This window comes from Trachypithecus francoisi, unplaced genomic scaffold (genome assembly GCF_009764315.1).
Source record: "Trachypithecus francoisi isolate TF-2019V2 unplaced genomic scaffold, Tfra_2.0 Lachesis_group15, whole genome shotgun sequence".
NCBI classification, from domain to species: domain Eukaryota; kingdom Metazoa; phylum Chordata; class Mammalia; order Primates; family Cercopithecidae; genus Trachypithecus; species Trachypithecus francoisi.
In genome coordinates, this window is record NW_022681460.1 from 69,014,072 (window position 1) to 69,029,463 (window position 15,392).

General features: G+C 36.2%; 1 protein-coding gene and 1 long non-coding RNA gene across 2 annotated transcripts in view; one reads left to right on the forward strand and one right to left on the reverse strand.

The window, feature by feature from the left end:
* The window catches only part of ADGB (androglobin), a 245,122-nt gene that overhangs the window by 20,623 nt on the left and 209,107 nt on the right, over positions 1–15,392 (reverse strand). Inside the window, exons 30-33 of the mRNA XM_033235138.1 lie at positions 10,605–10,777; positions 8,016–8,192; positions 7,117–7,219; positions 4,446–4,667 (exon numbers count right to left, since the gene is read on the reverse strand). Coding sequence (XP_033091029.1) covers positions 4,446–4,667; positions 7,117–7,219; positions 8,016–8,192; positions 10,605–10,777 — 675 coding nt within the window. The remainder of the gene's footprint in view (positions 1–4,445; positions 4,668–7,116; positions 7,220–8,015; positions 8,193–10,604; positions 10,778–15,392) is intronic.
* LOC117097318 lies at positions 3,118–8,044 on the forward strand. Its single transcript, XR_004442918.1, has 3 exons — positions 3,118–3,234; positions 7,135–7,277; positions 7,963–8,044. It is a non-coding gene; the product is annotated as an uncharacterized LOC117097318 (long non-coding RNA).

Here is a 15,392-nt window from a genome sequence, read left to right on the forward strand (position 1 = left end):
TCTAGGTCCTCCTTTCCTGCTGACTTTTATCTTTCCTCTCTGTTCTTATTTCTCCTCTCTATGCAAAAGTATACCTGCTCACAACTATGTAGACTTTATTGCACATGTCCAAAGACTCTGATGGACAAAGGTGTGAATAGATTAGGAACAGATGAGCTGAAACTGGGGCATGAACTTCCATGCCTTACAATACTGGTCTGGGACTCTGGGTAAAAAAGAAGTCCATTCTGTGACTGCTCCTGGGCTGGTATAAACTGATGAATCATGATTACAGTCAATTTTCTTAATTTAAAAATTACCGTATTAGTTTCAGAGCACAGTGTGGACTGCATGAGTGGAGGTTGGTGCAGCCTTGGAGAAAATATTGATGAAAGAAATTGAAGGTAACATAAATAAATAGAAAAATATCCTGTGTTCATAGACTGGAAGAATTAATGTTAAAATGTCCATGCCACTCAATGCATTCCACAAATTCAATGCAATCCCTACCAAAATTCTAATGTCATTCTCCAGAGAAGTAGACAAAAACATTCCTAAAATTTGTATGGAACCCCCAAAGGCCCTATATAGTCAAAGCTATCTGGACCAAAAATAACAAAGAGGGAGACATCACCAGACTTCAAAATACATTACAAAGCTATACTAATCAAAACAACATGGTGCTGGCACAAAAACAGATACATCAACAGATGGAATAGAGGCTGAGTGTGGTGGCTCACGCCTGTCATCCTAGCACTTTGGGAAACCAAGGTGGGAGGATAGCTTGAGCCCAGGAATTCAATAACAGCCTGGGCAATATGGTAAGACTTCATCTCTACAAAAATAAAAAAAAAAAAATAGCAAGGTGTGGTGGCACATGCCTGTAGTCTCAAGTACTTAGGAAGCTGAGCTGGGAGAATTGCTTGAGCCCAGGACGTTGAGGCTGCACTGAGCTGTTACTGTGCCACTGAACTCCAGTTTGGGTGACTGAGCAAGGCCCTGTCTCAAAATAAAAACTAAACTGAAAACAAATGGAACAGAACACACAATGGGAAACGGAGATCTCTTCAATAAATGGTGTTTGGAAAACCTGATATTCACATACAAAAGAAGTAAAATGGACCTTTATGCAAGAATCAACTCAGGCCAGGGTGGCTCATGCCTGTAAACCCAGAACTTTAGGAGGCTGAGGCTGGAGAATTCTTTGAGCCCAGGAATTTGAGACTAGCCTGGGCAACATAGTGAGACCTCATCTCTATAAAAAATAAAATATTTACCAGAAATAGTGGCATGTGCTTATAGTCTCAGCTACTCAGGAGGCTGAGGTGGGCAGATCAATTGAGCCTAGGAGGCTGAGGCTGCAGTGAGCCATGATTGAGCCACTGTACTCCAACCTCTCTAAAAATAAAACAAAAACCAAAAAAAAAATTCAAAATAGATTAAAAACTTAAACATAAGTCCAGAAACTATAAAACTACTAGGAGAAAAACAGGAGAAACAGCCCATGATATTAGTGTGGGCAATATTTTCTTTGAAAATGACCCTAAGAACACAGAAACAAAAGTAAAAATAGACAAGTGGGGCTGTACCAAACTAAAAACCTTTGTTGTACAAATGAAACAATGAAAAGTGATGAGTCAACCCATGGGTTGAGTTAAAATATTCAGAAATCATGCATTGGATAAAAGGCTAATATTCAATATATACAAGGAACTTAAGCTACTCAATAATAAGAAAGCAAATAACTAGATTAAAAAATGGGTAAAGAACCTGAATAGATATTACTTAAAAGAAGAGATACAAATGACCAACATGTATATAAAAAGATGATCAACATCTCCAGTCATCAGAAAAATGCACATTAAAACCACAATGAGATACTACCTCATACCTGTTACATTGGCTGTTATAAAAAAGATGAGAGGCCGGGCGCGGTGGCTCAAGCCTGTAATCCCAGCACTTTGGGAGGCCGAGATGGGTGGATCACGAGGTCAGGAGATTGAGACCATCCTGGCTAACACGGTGAAACCCCGTCTCTTCTAAAAAATACAAAAAAAAAAAACTAGCCGGGCGAGGTGGCGGGCGCCTGTAGTCCCAGCTACTCGGGAGGCTGAGGCAGGAGAATGGTGTAAACCCGGGAGGCAGAGCTTGCAGTGAGCTGAGATCCGGCCACTACACTCCAGTCCGGGCGACAGAGCGAAACTCCGTCTCCAAAAAAAAAAAAAAAAAGATGAGAGATAACAAGCATTGGTGAGAGTGTGGATAAAAGGAAACTCAGGTACACTTGGTGGTACTGGGAATTATTACAAGCCATTTGAAAAACCAGTATGGAGATTATTCGAAAAACTAAAAGTAGAATTACCACATGATCCAGCAATCCTGCTTGTGGGTATATATCCAAAGGAATTAATACAAGTACGTGAAAGAGGTGTCTGTACTTGTATGTGCATCACATTATTCACAACAGCCAACATATGGAAATGATCAAAGTACCCATCAAAAGATGAACGGATTTTTCAAAATGTGGTATGTAGACACAATGGAATACTATTTAGTCTTTAACAAACAGAAAATTCTGTTATTTGCAACGTTATGGACAAACCTGGAGGACAAGATACTAAGTAAAAAAGCCAGCCACGGAAAGACAAATATGGCATGGTCTCATTTATATGTGGAATCTAAAATGTTGAACATACAGATATTAGGATAGTGGTTACCAGAGGCTGGGGGGGTCATAGTGTAGTGGACAAGGAAAGGGAAAATGTTTGTCAAAGGGTACAGTTAGTTTCAGTTAGCTAGCAGGAATAGGTTCTGGTGTTCTGTTGCACAGCTTGGTGAACACAGCTAACAGTGTATTGGATGTTTCAAAATGGCTAACAGAGTGGATATTAAATGATCTCACCACAAGGAAATAATAAGTATATTAGGTAATGGATACATTTATTAGCTTGATTTGATCATTCCATAACCTATACATGTATCAAAACATCCCATTGTACCCCATAAATATATATAATTATTTGCTAATTAAAAATAAAATTTCAAAAAGGATTACTTTGTTAGCACATAAGTAAGCAATTTGATATCAGAATTTAAGTTGCATTGTTTTGGCTACATTTTTCTATTTTATAGATCTCCAAATTAACTAAGGATGGGGAAATGTTTGTGTTCAGTTAGAGATCACAATAGATGGAGACCAAAGAGCTGGGTTTAAATCCAAGTTCTACCCAAACTGCGTCAGTTTCCTGCTCTTGGGTGAGTCATTTGCAAATCCTGTCATTTTAGAAGTGGAGATAGCAATATATGCTTTCTCTAATTTATGTAATCTCAAGTGAGATAAGAGATGGAAAAATTACTCTACAAATTAAATATTAATATTAAATGGAATGTGTTCTAATAAGTTTTACTGCTACCATCATGTGAGCTATTACCTATTGAATGGGCATATACTTTCAATATATTGTTTAAAAAATATCAGAATCTCCTGTTAGTATAGTAAAAGATTCCTTTGAATTTTGGAATTTTCCTCTTAGTATGGAAATCACTTAAGGACATGCTTTAGCTTTAAACACTTCTTAATTTTAAAATTTTCAGAATGGTTTAGCAATTTTGAGAAAAGAACCATTGTTGGCTTTTCTGAGAATACTTCTTATTAAGATTTCCTTCTTTGCTGCCTGGGTTCAAAACACATAGAAAAATAGAGAGTGAGATTATACTACTGATCCAGGTTTAATAGGAGGATGTGGCTTGATGTGAGAGACAAATGGGTCATGAGCACCTGAAGCTGACTGACTGTTCCAGCACAGCCTAGGTAGTGCTCACACCTGAAGGAAGAACCTCATTTATTCTCTCCAAATACATTAACAGGACATTTTGTTCCCTTTAAGATAGGAGGAGTTGAGGAGTTGCTTAGGAATTCATGGAAACTAGGAGTGTGGAAAGGCATTTTCCTTTGATCAGGGATTTAGTTCAGTTTAGTGAACAGATATGAATCCACATAGAAATGAATCAAATCAGGGTGACTTGTGCACCACTGAAAATTGCTCATTTTCAACATTTAAAAAACTATATTCTTAAAATTTGTTATTAAAGGTAAAAAGGAAATCTATCATGTAGCATGCTAGAGTAACACACAAAAAAATCTGTGTTTAACGACAAGTGTACGTGTAAATGCTGGCATTTTATTTTTAGCATTTGTAGACACAGAAAGCCTATACACAGAAAAAAATATACCTGCAAATTTGTGTGTGCAGGGGGCTTTTGCTTGCTTTTATCTTTTGGTTAATATTTTGTAATCAGGTCCTTGAGCAAATTCCCAACTGTTAAGCAAAATGAAAATCTACAAATCGAAAAGACATCTTTTCTACTTTTATAGCCCTAGCCATCACTTAGGTTTCCGTTAAAATCCTTTCCACAATTTTTATTTGAAAATACATGTTTATCTTACCAATGACAGCAATACTTACTAATGTTTTCCTTCCGTGTGCTCTGTTCGCGCTCTTCCTTCCCTGGTAAAGATGCTCCTCCACTTTCGCTACTCGTGGATTTTGCCACATCCCTCAAGCCCCTGGTCAGTTGCCACTTCTTCCACGCCACACTCCCTGATCCTGTTTGTGTCATCTCCCTGCTCTCTGAACCGGCAGAATTCTTTGAGTTTGGCTCTTTTACACCACTTGCAGCTGTTTCTACTACAACAAGACATGTGCATTACTGAAAAAGCTTGCATTCCATGAAATCACATTTAAAGAGTAACAGGGCTTGATGATGGGAGCACAGATTTAGAGCAGATGACTCAAAAGCTCTATAACTTCTAACCAGAGCACTAGCAAAAGTAATGACTGTCACCCTAGAAGGCTGACCCAGGCAGAAAGTGTGTCTGGAAACTGCCTCCATGTATTAAAATGTCACATAATAGAGGCTTTTAGAAGTTGGGACAACATAAATGGAAATGGGATATTCGAATTATTGGGGCTGCTGTGAAGGTGGGCCCTGCAGGAAGTACAACTAGCCCTATGCTGACAATGGTTCATAATGGATAGATCTTTATTTAAAATTGTCTTAAAATAGAGCTGAACAGAGCTCTCTCTTGTGACGTCGTAAAGCTGGGAAATTTTTTCTTGATACTCTGAGTCTATTCAGTGTTACAGATCCCTAGCCTAGGAAAAACTGTAAAACCTACCACAATTTCCACATTATATATAGACATTATTTTCCTATTTATCAGTTGCAAGTGACCAAATTCATGTTATGTTTTGCATTGAATGAAAGGGGGCGATAGGAAAGTACTTAAGGGCATGAAGAAATGTTGAAATAAAAGGCAGATATTCAGTAGTCAAAGGTCGATTTCCTAAAAATATTATTAAAGTTGATGTATCCCTAGAGCAAGACTTGAGAAGATTGAGGAGAAAAAACAAGAGGTAAAAAGGAAACTTATTCCAGTAAGTTGAACTTACATAACATCGACAAATTTCTTATAAAATGTAGCTTACTATTCCAGGCACAGTAAGAAATAAAATAACTAAATAGTGAGACATACAGGGTACATATGAGTCTAAATTGAAATTCAAGAATAGGTAAAATTATTTGATGGTGACGGGGGTCGAACAAGTTGTTACCTTGAGGGAGGAAATGACTTGGAAACAAATGAGCAGGACTTTCAGTATGTGGTAAGTTTTTCTAATCTTGATCTAAACAGTGGCTACTGAGTATTCACATGCAAAAATTAATCAAGCCATACAGTTACAATTGGTGGCTTTTATTGTATGTGTGTTCTATGACAGGATCAGGCTCTCTGAGTCCTGTTCTCAACTAGGCCTTGTCCTTGGCCTGGTGACCCCAGTTTTAGCAAAAAATCCTGCTAAGTCAGTTTATCCAGAATCCTTCCACCCTTGATACCTAATCAAGTTCCTCTTTCCTGACCCTTGACGTCTAACCAAGTTCCTCTTAGTAATTTACCAACTACTCCCTCACCTGTACCGTTGGTTTTAAATCCCCACTTGTTCCTGTTGTACCTACAGTGGAATTCAACCTTTCTCCCCTACTTCAGTAGTCTGGAATAAAGTCTTTTGGTCATTTTTAATGTATTCAGTGTAATATTTTATACATATACATTAAAACAAAATATAAAAAGTAATAAATCTATAGCCTAAAGGACAAGAACTGAATCCTATTCACGTTTGTTTTCCTAGCATTACATTAGACTCCAGTAGAGGAGTGAGTACTTGAGGAGTTAGAAATATTCAAATCCCAACTTCATCACTTTTGAGATGGATGACTTAGGAAAGATAAGGTGGCTCTCTGAGCTTTGATCTCTTTATCTCTAAGATGACAAGAGTAAGTAATACATAGCTCATAGTTGCTATAGGTTAAAGTGAGCTAATAAATGTAAAATGCTTTGCCTATCCCAGGATAACAGAATTAGGATGGTATTTGCTATTCACACTGTTCATATGAAAAGTTAAGAGATACTATTTTTATAACAATTATTGAATTACATTCCTGAATATATACAAATGGAAAAGCATGATTTGGGATGTGAATGCCTTCTGCCTCCATGGACACCTCAGTGTGGCGATAATGCAATCGGTCAAGTGGCTGTGAGAAGACACTGGCATTATGAAGGGCCTGTCTGCAGGCCAATTCTGTCTCTGGCTCTGAACTTAGAATATTACTGATGGTCTCTGGTGCCTGTGTGCTTATTGATAAATTGGAATAATAATATAATATATACTTAAATGGGTTGATGTGTGACTTCTTTTTGTTATTGTTTATTATTATTATTAGAAAGGTGCCAGATTTATAGTAATAAACCTATCTTCAAGTTTTATACTGCTACTTTCTAACTAGGTTGCATCATTCTTTCTGGTTTTATCATTTGTTAAGTGGAGAAAATCGCATCTCCTTGCACAGTGTGTGTGATGGGGGAGATGTAGGACTTAAATGGGAAAATGTGTGAAAGTGATTTGAAAATTGAAGCACTGTTCATATAGTTATCTGAAATTGTGCAACTTTTTATGATCCTCAAGGAATGAGATTCTGAAATGTCTCCTTTTTACCAAGCACAACCCACTGATTATTTTTTAAGAAGTGCCAGTCACAGCTCTGTGCTCTGAGGCAGCTGGGGCAGGATCCACTGACCTTCTTCCTTTGGTTTAGTTTGGCTTTCAGATATAGGTGGACTCTCAGCATCAGATGTTTTCTTAATGAACCCGCTAAGGTAATGCAGACGAGCCTGAGAAGCCTAAAGAACAAACATGAGCAGCTTTTTAAAAGCTCTTCAAAAGCAACAACCAGTACAGGTAATACATGTTAATGGTATTCAATGGAAAAATGAAACAGGAAAATGTGAATTAAATAGGGCATTCTAAATGAAGCAGGCCAGCTCTTCTTCATTATCAGATAAACTCAAATTCTGAATCATCCATGATTTTGACAGTTATTTTTGAGAATAGATGAAGAAGCAGCCCTAAAAAGAATACGTTTCTGGGCATACTATCTTAGATGCAGCAGTTCCTGAATCTTTTTCATCTGCCCCAATAACCCCGAATTGTGACACGAAGCCCTTACATGGTAACAGTGTCACTGTGGCAATCACTTTTATAGGAGATAGGTCAGACACTCTCTAGTGTCTTTAGACACTAAAGACTAGGTGTGTATATTCCACAAGGGGGCAGCGCATGGTTTTTAATCCATCTAAGGCTATGCAAAGTGTAGTAAAGCACATATTAAACATTTGAATGCTTTCTTACTTGGGGGTGTTAAGAGCAGACATGCAGATAGCCAGGGCTATGTGAAAGAATGAGGTAACCCATAGTGTGGGCGTATAATTGGTACCACCATGTGCTTTGTTTTTGCAAGTCCTTTGGGTAATCAGGAGGGTAACATTTTACAATGTGGTTATTCAATGTCTGTCTGATAAAATTTCAGATACCATTACTAAAGGACAGGCTATATGGTTTTTATCAGCATGACTATTTTTTTCAGGGCATGCCTAAGGAGGAAAAGTAAAAGGTGACAGCTTTTTGAAGTCAGATGACCTTGATTGCTCTTCCTGGCTCAGTTGTCTCCCATGCTTGTTTCATGGCTCGGATTTCATCTGCTCGTTCTGTATCCTTTTTCACTTCAAATAATTCTGATTCACTGTGTTCAGTGACCAACCTCAAAATCCAGTAGGGCTTATTTGGGTCTTCTTGTTGAGGGTGAACAGTGGGTATCTGATAAAGTAAAATAAAAACCTGTGGGTTGCATGCTTTCCTCCTTTCAAAAGGGTCTATATTTTACCTTATGATACATAATTTCACTATCAGGTATTTCCTGGAGATAAATGAAAACATATATTCACAAAAGACTTGTACAAAAATGTTCATTGCAGTCTTATTCATAATACACACAAAAAGCCAACATATATGTCTATCAATCAAGGAATGGATAAACAAATTGTAATATAGTCATATAATTGGGTTCTGCTTAATATTAAAAAGTAATAAACTACCGATATACACCACAGACAGATATTATACTTTGATAAAGAAGTTAAGCACAAAAGGGTACATCATCTTGTATGTCATTTGTATAAAATTCTAGAGCAATTTAGGCAAGACTAATCTATGGTGACTGAAAGATCAGTTGTTACCAGGAGATGAGGTGTGAGAATTAGAAAATGGAATGCAAAGAAGTTTGAGATAATTCCTGAGCTTATGGAAATAATCTGTAATTTATATCTTGATAGGGGCATGAATTACATGGTGAATACATTGATCAAAACTCACTGAATGTTACAACTGTGATTTGTGCATTTCATGTATGCAAATTTTACTTAAAAACTGTACACACTAATTTATAAATTGTAATCATGTTCACTCATAGCATCTCTTCACAAAAATGAGAGCAGGATAGTTGATCATTTCCAGGTCTGTATATACTTGCTATATAGTCGTTATGAAAATTGACAACATTTTAATGTCTCATGGGATCACCTGTATGGAATGGACCATAGGCTGGGAACAGAGGCTTGAAACTAATGTGGTTACATAGAAATTTACATAAGGTCGAGACTATGTCAATTATCACTGATAAATAATGCAGTTGGGAAGAGTGGATTGATATAACCACTGAATACAGTTTCCACCTGCAGTTTGATTTCAGTGTTACCAAAATGACCTTGCTTTCTACAATATTTCCCTAATATTCTGGTGAGAATTGACTTTTACAATTTGAAATTATTTTATTTCCTCCTTTTAACACAGGGTACATTAGCTTTTATTATTTTTTAAATTTCTTAATAGATGAATTTATCAGATTTTTCTGGGATCAAGATTTGATTAGGAAAGGGAGCACTGTGAAGGTACTAAGGGAGGTCTTCTTGTAGGAATCTATGGATTGGGTTAATCTTATTTACTTCAGGGTAGACTTCAGCTAAGAGATAAAATCTTTGAAATCTTTAGGAACCATTCCTGGAGTCTGAAACAACAAGTCATCATCTCTTCTTATTTGTTAATTTTCCTTTATTGTCTATTTTCCTAACGGTATTGACATCTTACTTAGCTAGTCCTGCTGGAAACCTGAGAGTTTCCTACTGGAAACTCCTTCTTGTTCTTTAACACCCACTTTGGATTAATAACTGCACCCCACCTTCTGTTTTCTAGATAGTTCTTGATCTGTCCCATCCTTCCTTTCTTTTTTCCTGTTCCTGACACACTTTGCACTCTTTTGCTTAGATTACTGAAGTATTTTCTTGAATTCTCTTCCTCTGCAGTCTTTTCTCCTTTAAGTCCACACCCTTAAAAGCCACGAGGGTATCTGAAATGTAAATCTGATCATGTTAATGTGTTTCTTAAATACCCTAAGTTCCAGTCCTGCTTAAACTAGGCATAAATGGTGGGAAGATTTTGTACTCATAGGTATTTTGTTTAGAGTGCACTGTTTTTAGATAACTTGAAAATCTTTAGGCCTGTGCTTGCACTCCTCAAGTTTGCCATCCACATCCTCTTCCTTACTCCTAATCTTTGGAATTTTCTAACTGGCCCTGAAGGAGTTTAGACTCATAACCTCTGGACTGTGTATAGAGTCCCAGTCTTCCAATGAAGCTTTAATGCCCTTTTCCAGCTGACCCTTACTGACCCCTCCAGCCTCATCTCTCATACTTCAGTGCTTAAAAAAACCAGACTGAGTTTTCGCCTCATCATGTCTTTACTTATTAACTCAATTCAGAACTCAGTTCCTCCTGAAAGAGGCTGTATTAGAACCTATCCTTTCTACCACTGCACATACAACATTCAACATTATAATTCTCAGTTTACCTTCAGTCTCCTCCATTATTAGACTGTGAATTCTTTTAGGGTTGGTACTGAATCATATTTATCTTAGAAACCCAAGTGCCATGAAGGCTGTTCTACATACTAAAGGTTTAAGTGATGGTTTTTGATACTGAACTAGAAAAGGGAGCTTGGGGAAGGTGTCCAAGGAATGTCCTCAAGGTGTCTAGATGGTTTCTGGAATCAGGGAGAAAGGATGTTTCACATTTTTGTGTTCAGATGAGATAGACAAATAAGAATCCAATGAACCTAAAATCATTAAGTAACTCAAAAAAACAAAACAAAACAAAACAAAAAAAACTCCACACCCACCTGAGGCTCAAAGCGAGGTACTTGTTTCTCTTTGGCTGTCTTTTCTTTCTCAGAAAACTTTTCTTTGCCTTTCCTTGTTATTTTGGAAGTTACTGAAGATTTTTGCCCCTCACTAATAGTGTGGGAGTCTGGGCTTCCTAAGGTAATTAACTCCTCATGTCTTTCACCATAAGCTAGAGAGACATAAAAATAAAAAATGATGAGTCATAATATAACAATAAAATAGTTTCACAGGGCACAAGGAAATCAACTCAGGGAAACATGGTTAAGCTAATAGATTTGTATTTTTTTAAACACACAGATTTTTATAAAAGTCTGACTCCTTTTCACAAAATCTACATATAATTCATATACCATACACTCACCATTGATGTGGACAAACCCGTGGGCTTTGGTACATTTATAAGACTGTGTAACCATCACGACTATACAATTTATTTATAATACAGATGCCATTTATTTCATTTATTGCATAATTGTGTTAGCTAGTACTTGTGATACAATATGGAATTCATTTATCTCTGCTCTAATCTTTATTATTCCCTTACCTCTGATTGGTTTAGACACAGTTATCTTTTCTTTTTCTAGTTTTCTAGTTTTTTTAAGATGGAAGATAAGTTGCTGATTTGTGATCTTACGTCTTTATAATACAAGCATTTGTAGCTATATATTTCTCTCAACACTACTTTTACTGCATCCTCTGGTGTTTTTAAAAATTCATTTCTAAGAATTTCTTAATTTCTCTTGTGATTTCTTCTCTGATCCATTGGTTAAGAGAGTATGATGTCTAATTTTCACATATTTGTGAAATTCTCCAATTAATTTCTTATTGCTTTCTACTTCCTTTCAATTGTGACCAGAAAATATATTTGTATGATTTCTGTAGTTTTACTTTTATTTAGACTTGATTTATTGATTTATATATGGTCTATATTGCAGAATGTTCCATGTACCCTTGAGAAGAATGTGTATTCTGCTGTTGTTGAGTGGAGTATTCTATAGGTATCTGTTATGTCAAATTAGTTTACAGAGTTCTTCAAGCTTTCTATTTCCTTGCTAATTTTCTGTTTAGTTTGTCTACTTATTATTAAAATTGGGGTATTAAAGTTTACAACTATTATTATTGAATTGTCTATTTCTTATTTCAATTCTGTCAGTTTTTGTTTCATGTAAATATTTAGAATTCTGTTGTTAGGTTTATGTATGTTTATAATTGCTATATTGCTTGATGAAGTACTCTTTTACTATTTTAAAGTATCCTTTTTTGTCTCTATTATCATTTTTCATTTTAGACCCTATTTTGTCTGGTATTAGTATAGCCACCCCAGGTCTCTTCTGGCTATTCTTTTTATGGTATTGTTTTTTCCATATTTTTGCTCTCAAACTATTTGCATTTTTGAAACTGAAGCATGTTGTTTACAGAGAGCATATAATTAGGTCATGTGTTTGTTGGCCATTCAGCCATTCTCTGCCTTTTAACTTGAGAGTTTATTTAACTTACATTTAAAATAATTATTAATAAGATAGGACTTATGTCTGTCTTTTTATTATTTCTTACACACTACACCTTGTCTTTTTTTATTTCTCAATTCCTCCACTACTGTTTACTGCTGTACCATTTTAATTCCTTTGTTTTTTGTTTGTTTGGGGTTAGTTTCTTAGTGGTTGCTTGGGGATTATAATTAAAATCTTAATTTATAATAATCTAGTTTGAATTAATACCAATTTAATTTCAATAGTGTACAAAAACTTTGTTCACATATTTTTGTCTCCTTTTATGTTGTTATTACAAATTTCATCTTTACACATATTGAGCCATCAACACAGACTTATGATCATTGCTTTAAGCTGTTTTCTTTTAAATCAGGAGAATACAAAAAGTTATAAGAAAAAAACACATTTACATCGACTTTCATATTTATCTATGTAGTTTTACTGGTGCACTTTATTTCTTCATGCAGATTCAAGTTACTGCCTAGTGTCTTTTTTTTTTTTTTTTTAAGCTGGAAGACCTTCCTCTAGTACTTTTGTAGGGCAGGTTTGTTTTCTAAACAAATTGAAAAATATTTTCAGTTGTTTTCCTGGGATATCTTAATTTCTCCTTTATTTTGAAGAACAGCTTTTCCGGATAGAATATTCTTGGTTGATAATTTTATTTGCAGTTCTTTGAATATGCCTTCTCACTGGCTTCTGGTCTCTCTAGATGTTGATGTAAAAATTTGCTGTTAATGTTATTTAGAATCCCTTGTATGTGATGAGCCACTTTTCCCTTTCTGCTTTTGAGATTCCTTGTTTTTCTCTTTAGAGAGTTTAATTATGAGGTGTCTAGTTCTGGGTCTCTTTGAATTTGTCCCATTTGGAGTTTATTTAACTTCTTGAATGTGCCAATTAATGTTTCCCATCAAATCTGGACATTTTCAGCCATTGTTAGTTCAAATAGACTTTCTGCTGCTTTCTCTTTTTCTTCTCCTTCTGGAGTTCCCATTATGTATATGCTGGTGTGTGTGATGGTGTCCCACAGGTCTCTGAAGATCTCTTCCTTTTTCTTCATTCTATATCCTCAGACTGCATAATCTCAGACTTATCTATCATTTTGTGGAGAAAGCTCTGCACAATCAGTAGTTTTCATTCAGCTTTGTAAGTGCAGTCTTCCAGGAAATTATCACACAAGTCAAATAATGACAAGTCTTTGGGAATAAGACCTTGAAATAAATCCAACTCCATTTTACTTCTTCTGGCATCTGCCAATATGTGCCGGGAATATTGGCTGTTTTTTTTTGTTGTTGTTGTTGTTGTTGTTTTTCCAAAGCTACTGCTGAGCTGAGGAATAGGACAAGTTAAAATGTCATAAAGTTTCCTACTCTTACAGAAATCCAACTGTTTTTTCCTTGAACAAACAATCCTCAGTTGTTGCAGACTTTTGTAAGCTTCCAGAGTTCTGAAAAAGTTGACTGTCATAATTTTTTGCCAGGTTTTTCATTGCTTTTATGGAGTTACTAATTTTCGGAGTTGTTACCCTGCCATTTTCACTGACATTCTCCAGGATTTATTTTCTATCCAAACCTTCTGAGGATCTGTGCATGCTGTTTTTCTGAGATAGGGTCCTGGAACAGTGGAAAAATTCATATAGCCTGGAGGCCTTGTCACAAGTGCATAGAATTACAGAGCACTCCGTGGAGGAAGGTGAGATTGCATTCTAAGCAGTTCAGCTCTTGCTTGTGATGGGTAGGAAAAATGAATATTGACTGATTTAAAAGTGAGTAAAAAGTTAACAGAAAGAGAATAAGGTTATCTAAATGAGAGGAAGGGATAAGGCTTAAAATTAGAGATTTAGAAACAACATCAGGAGAAGAAGAAAAAAAGAAATAAAAACAAAGATTTTTATAAAAAGCACATAGTAAAATCAACTTTTCTCAGAAACCCAAGATAGAAAGTAGGAGAGGCTACAGAGAACACTTTTTCTCATACATTCTTTTACATCTTTTGTCAGCCATAAACTTTAGGGTGGCAGAAACACTGCCTTCACAGAAAAGCAAACTCAGTGCTGCTTCTTTTCAGTCTCCTCAGATTCTAACCCAAATATGAGGTAACCAGTCTTCAACCACCCTCACTGGCCACAGCTACCACCTCAGCTTCTGGTCCCAAGAAAATCCAGGTCCTAGAACTCTCAATGCCAATAGAGTGCGGGATTAACAGAATTTTAGAGCTCTCTTTGTGGCCCATTTTTAGATAAGACAATCTCATAAAAACTGAGCTAGAATAACTCATTATTTTCACTTTGTGCTGACAGACAAGTCTGTATCTAATAATGCTGTGTTTGTTGTCACAAAATATTGCTGCTAATGCTTTGCTTATTGTAACAAAACAATTCACAACGTTGGTGAGTGTAGAAATCATACAGATAACCTGTAAAATGCACACCTTGAGGTCCACCCCTCAGAGATTCCAACTCTGTAGTCCAGTGAGGGGCATAGAAATCTACAGTTTAAAATTTACCTCGCGTGATTCTGTTACAAGTGGCCTGTAGGTTGTACTTTTGAGAAACACTGCTTTAAGAAGTCTGTACATTTTTCCCTTTTGTCAGAGAAGTGCTACAAAGGGATGGGCTGAAGGGAAGTATGCCAATGACAAGGTTCAAAGAAGCCGAAAGTACCCTTACAAGAGCACTTCTCAAACTTTAGCCTGTGTCAGAATCACTTGAAGGGCTTACCGTAGAACAGATTTCTGGGCACCAACACTAAAGTTTCTGATTTGCTAGGTCTGTGATAGGGCCTCAAAATGTACATTTTTCACAAGTTTCCAGATGGTGCTGAGGCAGCTGATCCAAGGATCACACTTTGAGAACCACTGGTTTACTTTTAGAAGAGTATAATTACCTTTCCCCAACATGAAGAACATGAGCCTTATGCTTTATTAACCTTTTCTAACAATTTAATATGGAAGTGGTGAGGGGAAAATATTTAAATAATGTATTTATTTATTATTTAAATAATATTTATTCAATCTTTACTGTGTTTCTTTCTCTTTTAAGTCTCAAGCATCCCAGCAGGGTATATTCAGAGAAGTTGTATAATTTACTCAAGTCTCCCAACTGATAAGAGTTGAATATGTATTCAAATACAAGTTCAAAGAACCTATCAGTCCCTTTCAAAACTGGAGTCTCGTAAGTCACCCCATGAGCAGTGTAAAACAGTAATTGTAAATAGCCCATATTTATACATTGCTTGGTGCCCAGTTATTAGCTACTTTCAAACTGGGGGACAGACCACCCTACCAGACTGCAAAGGG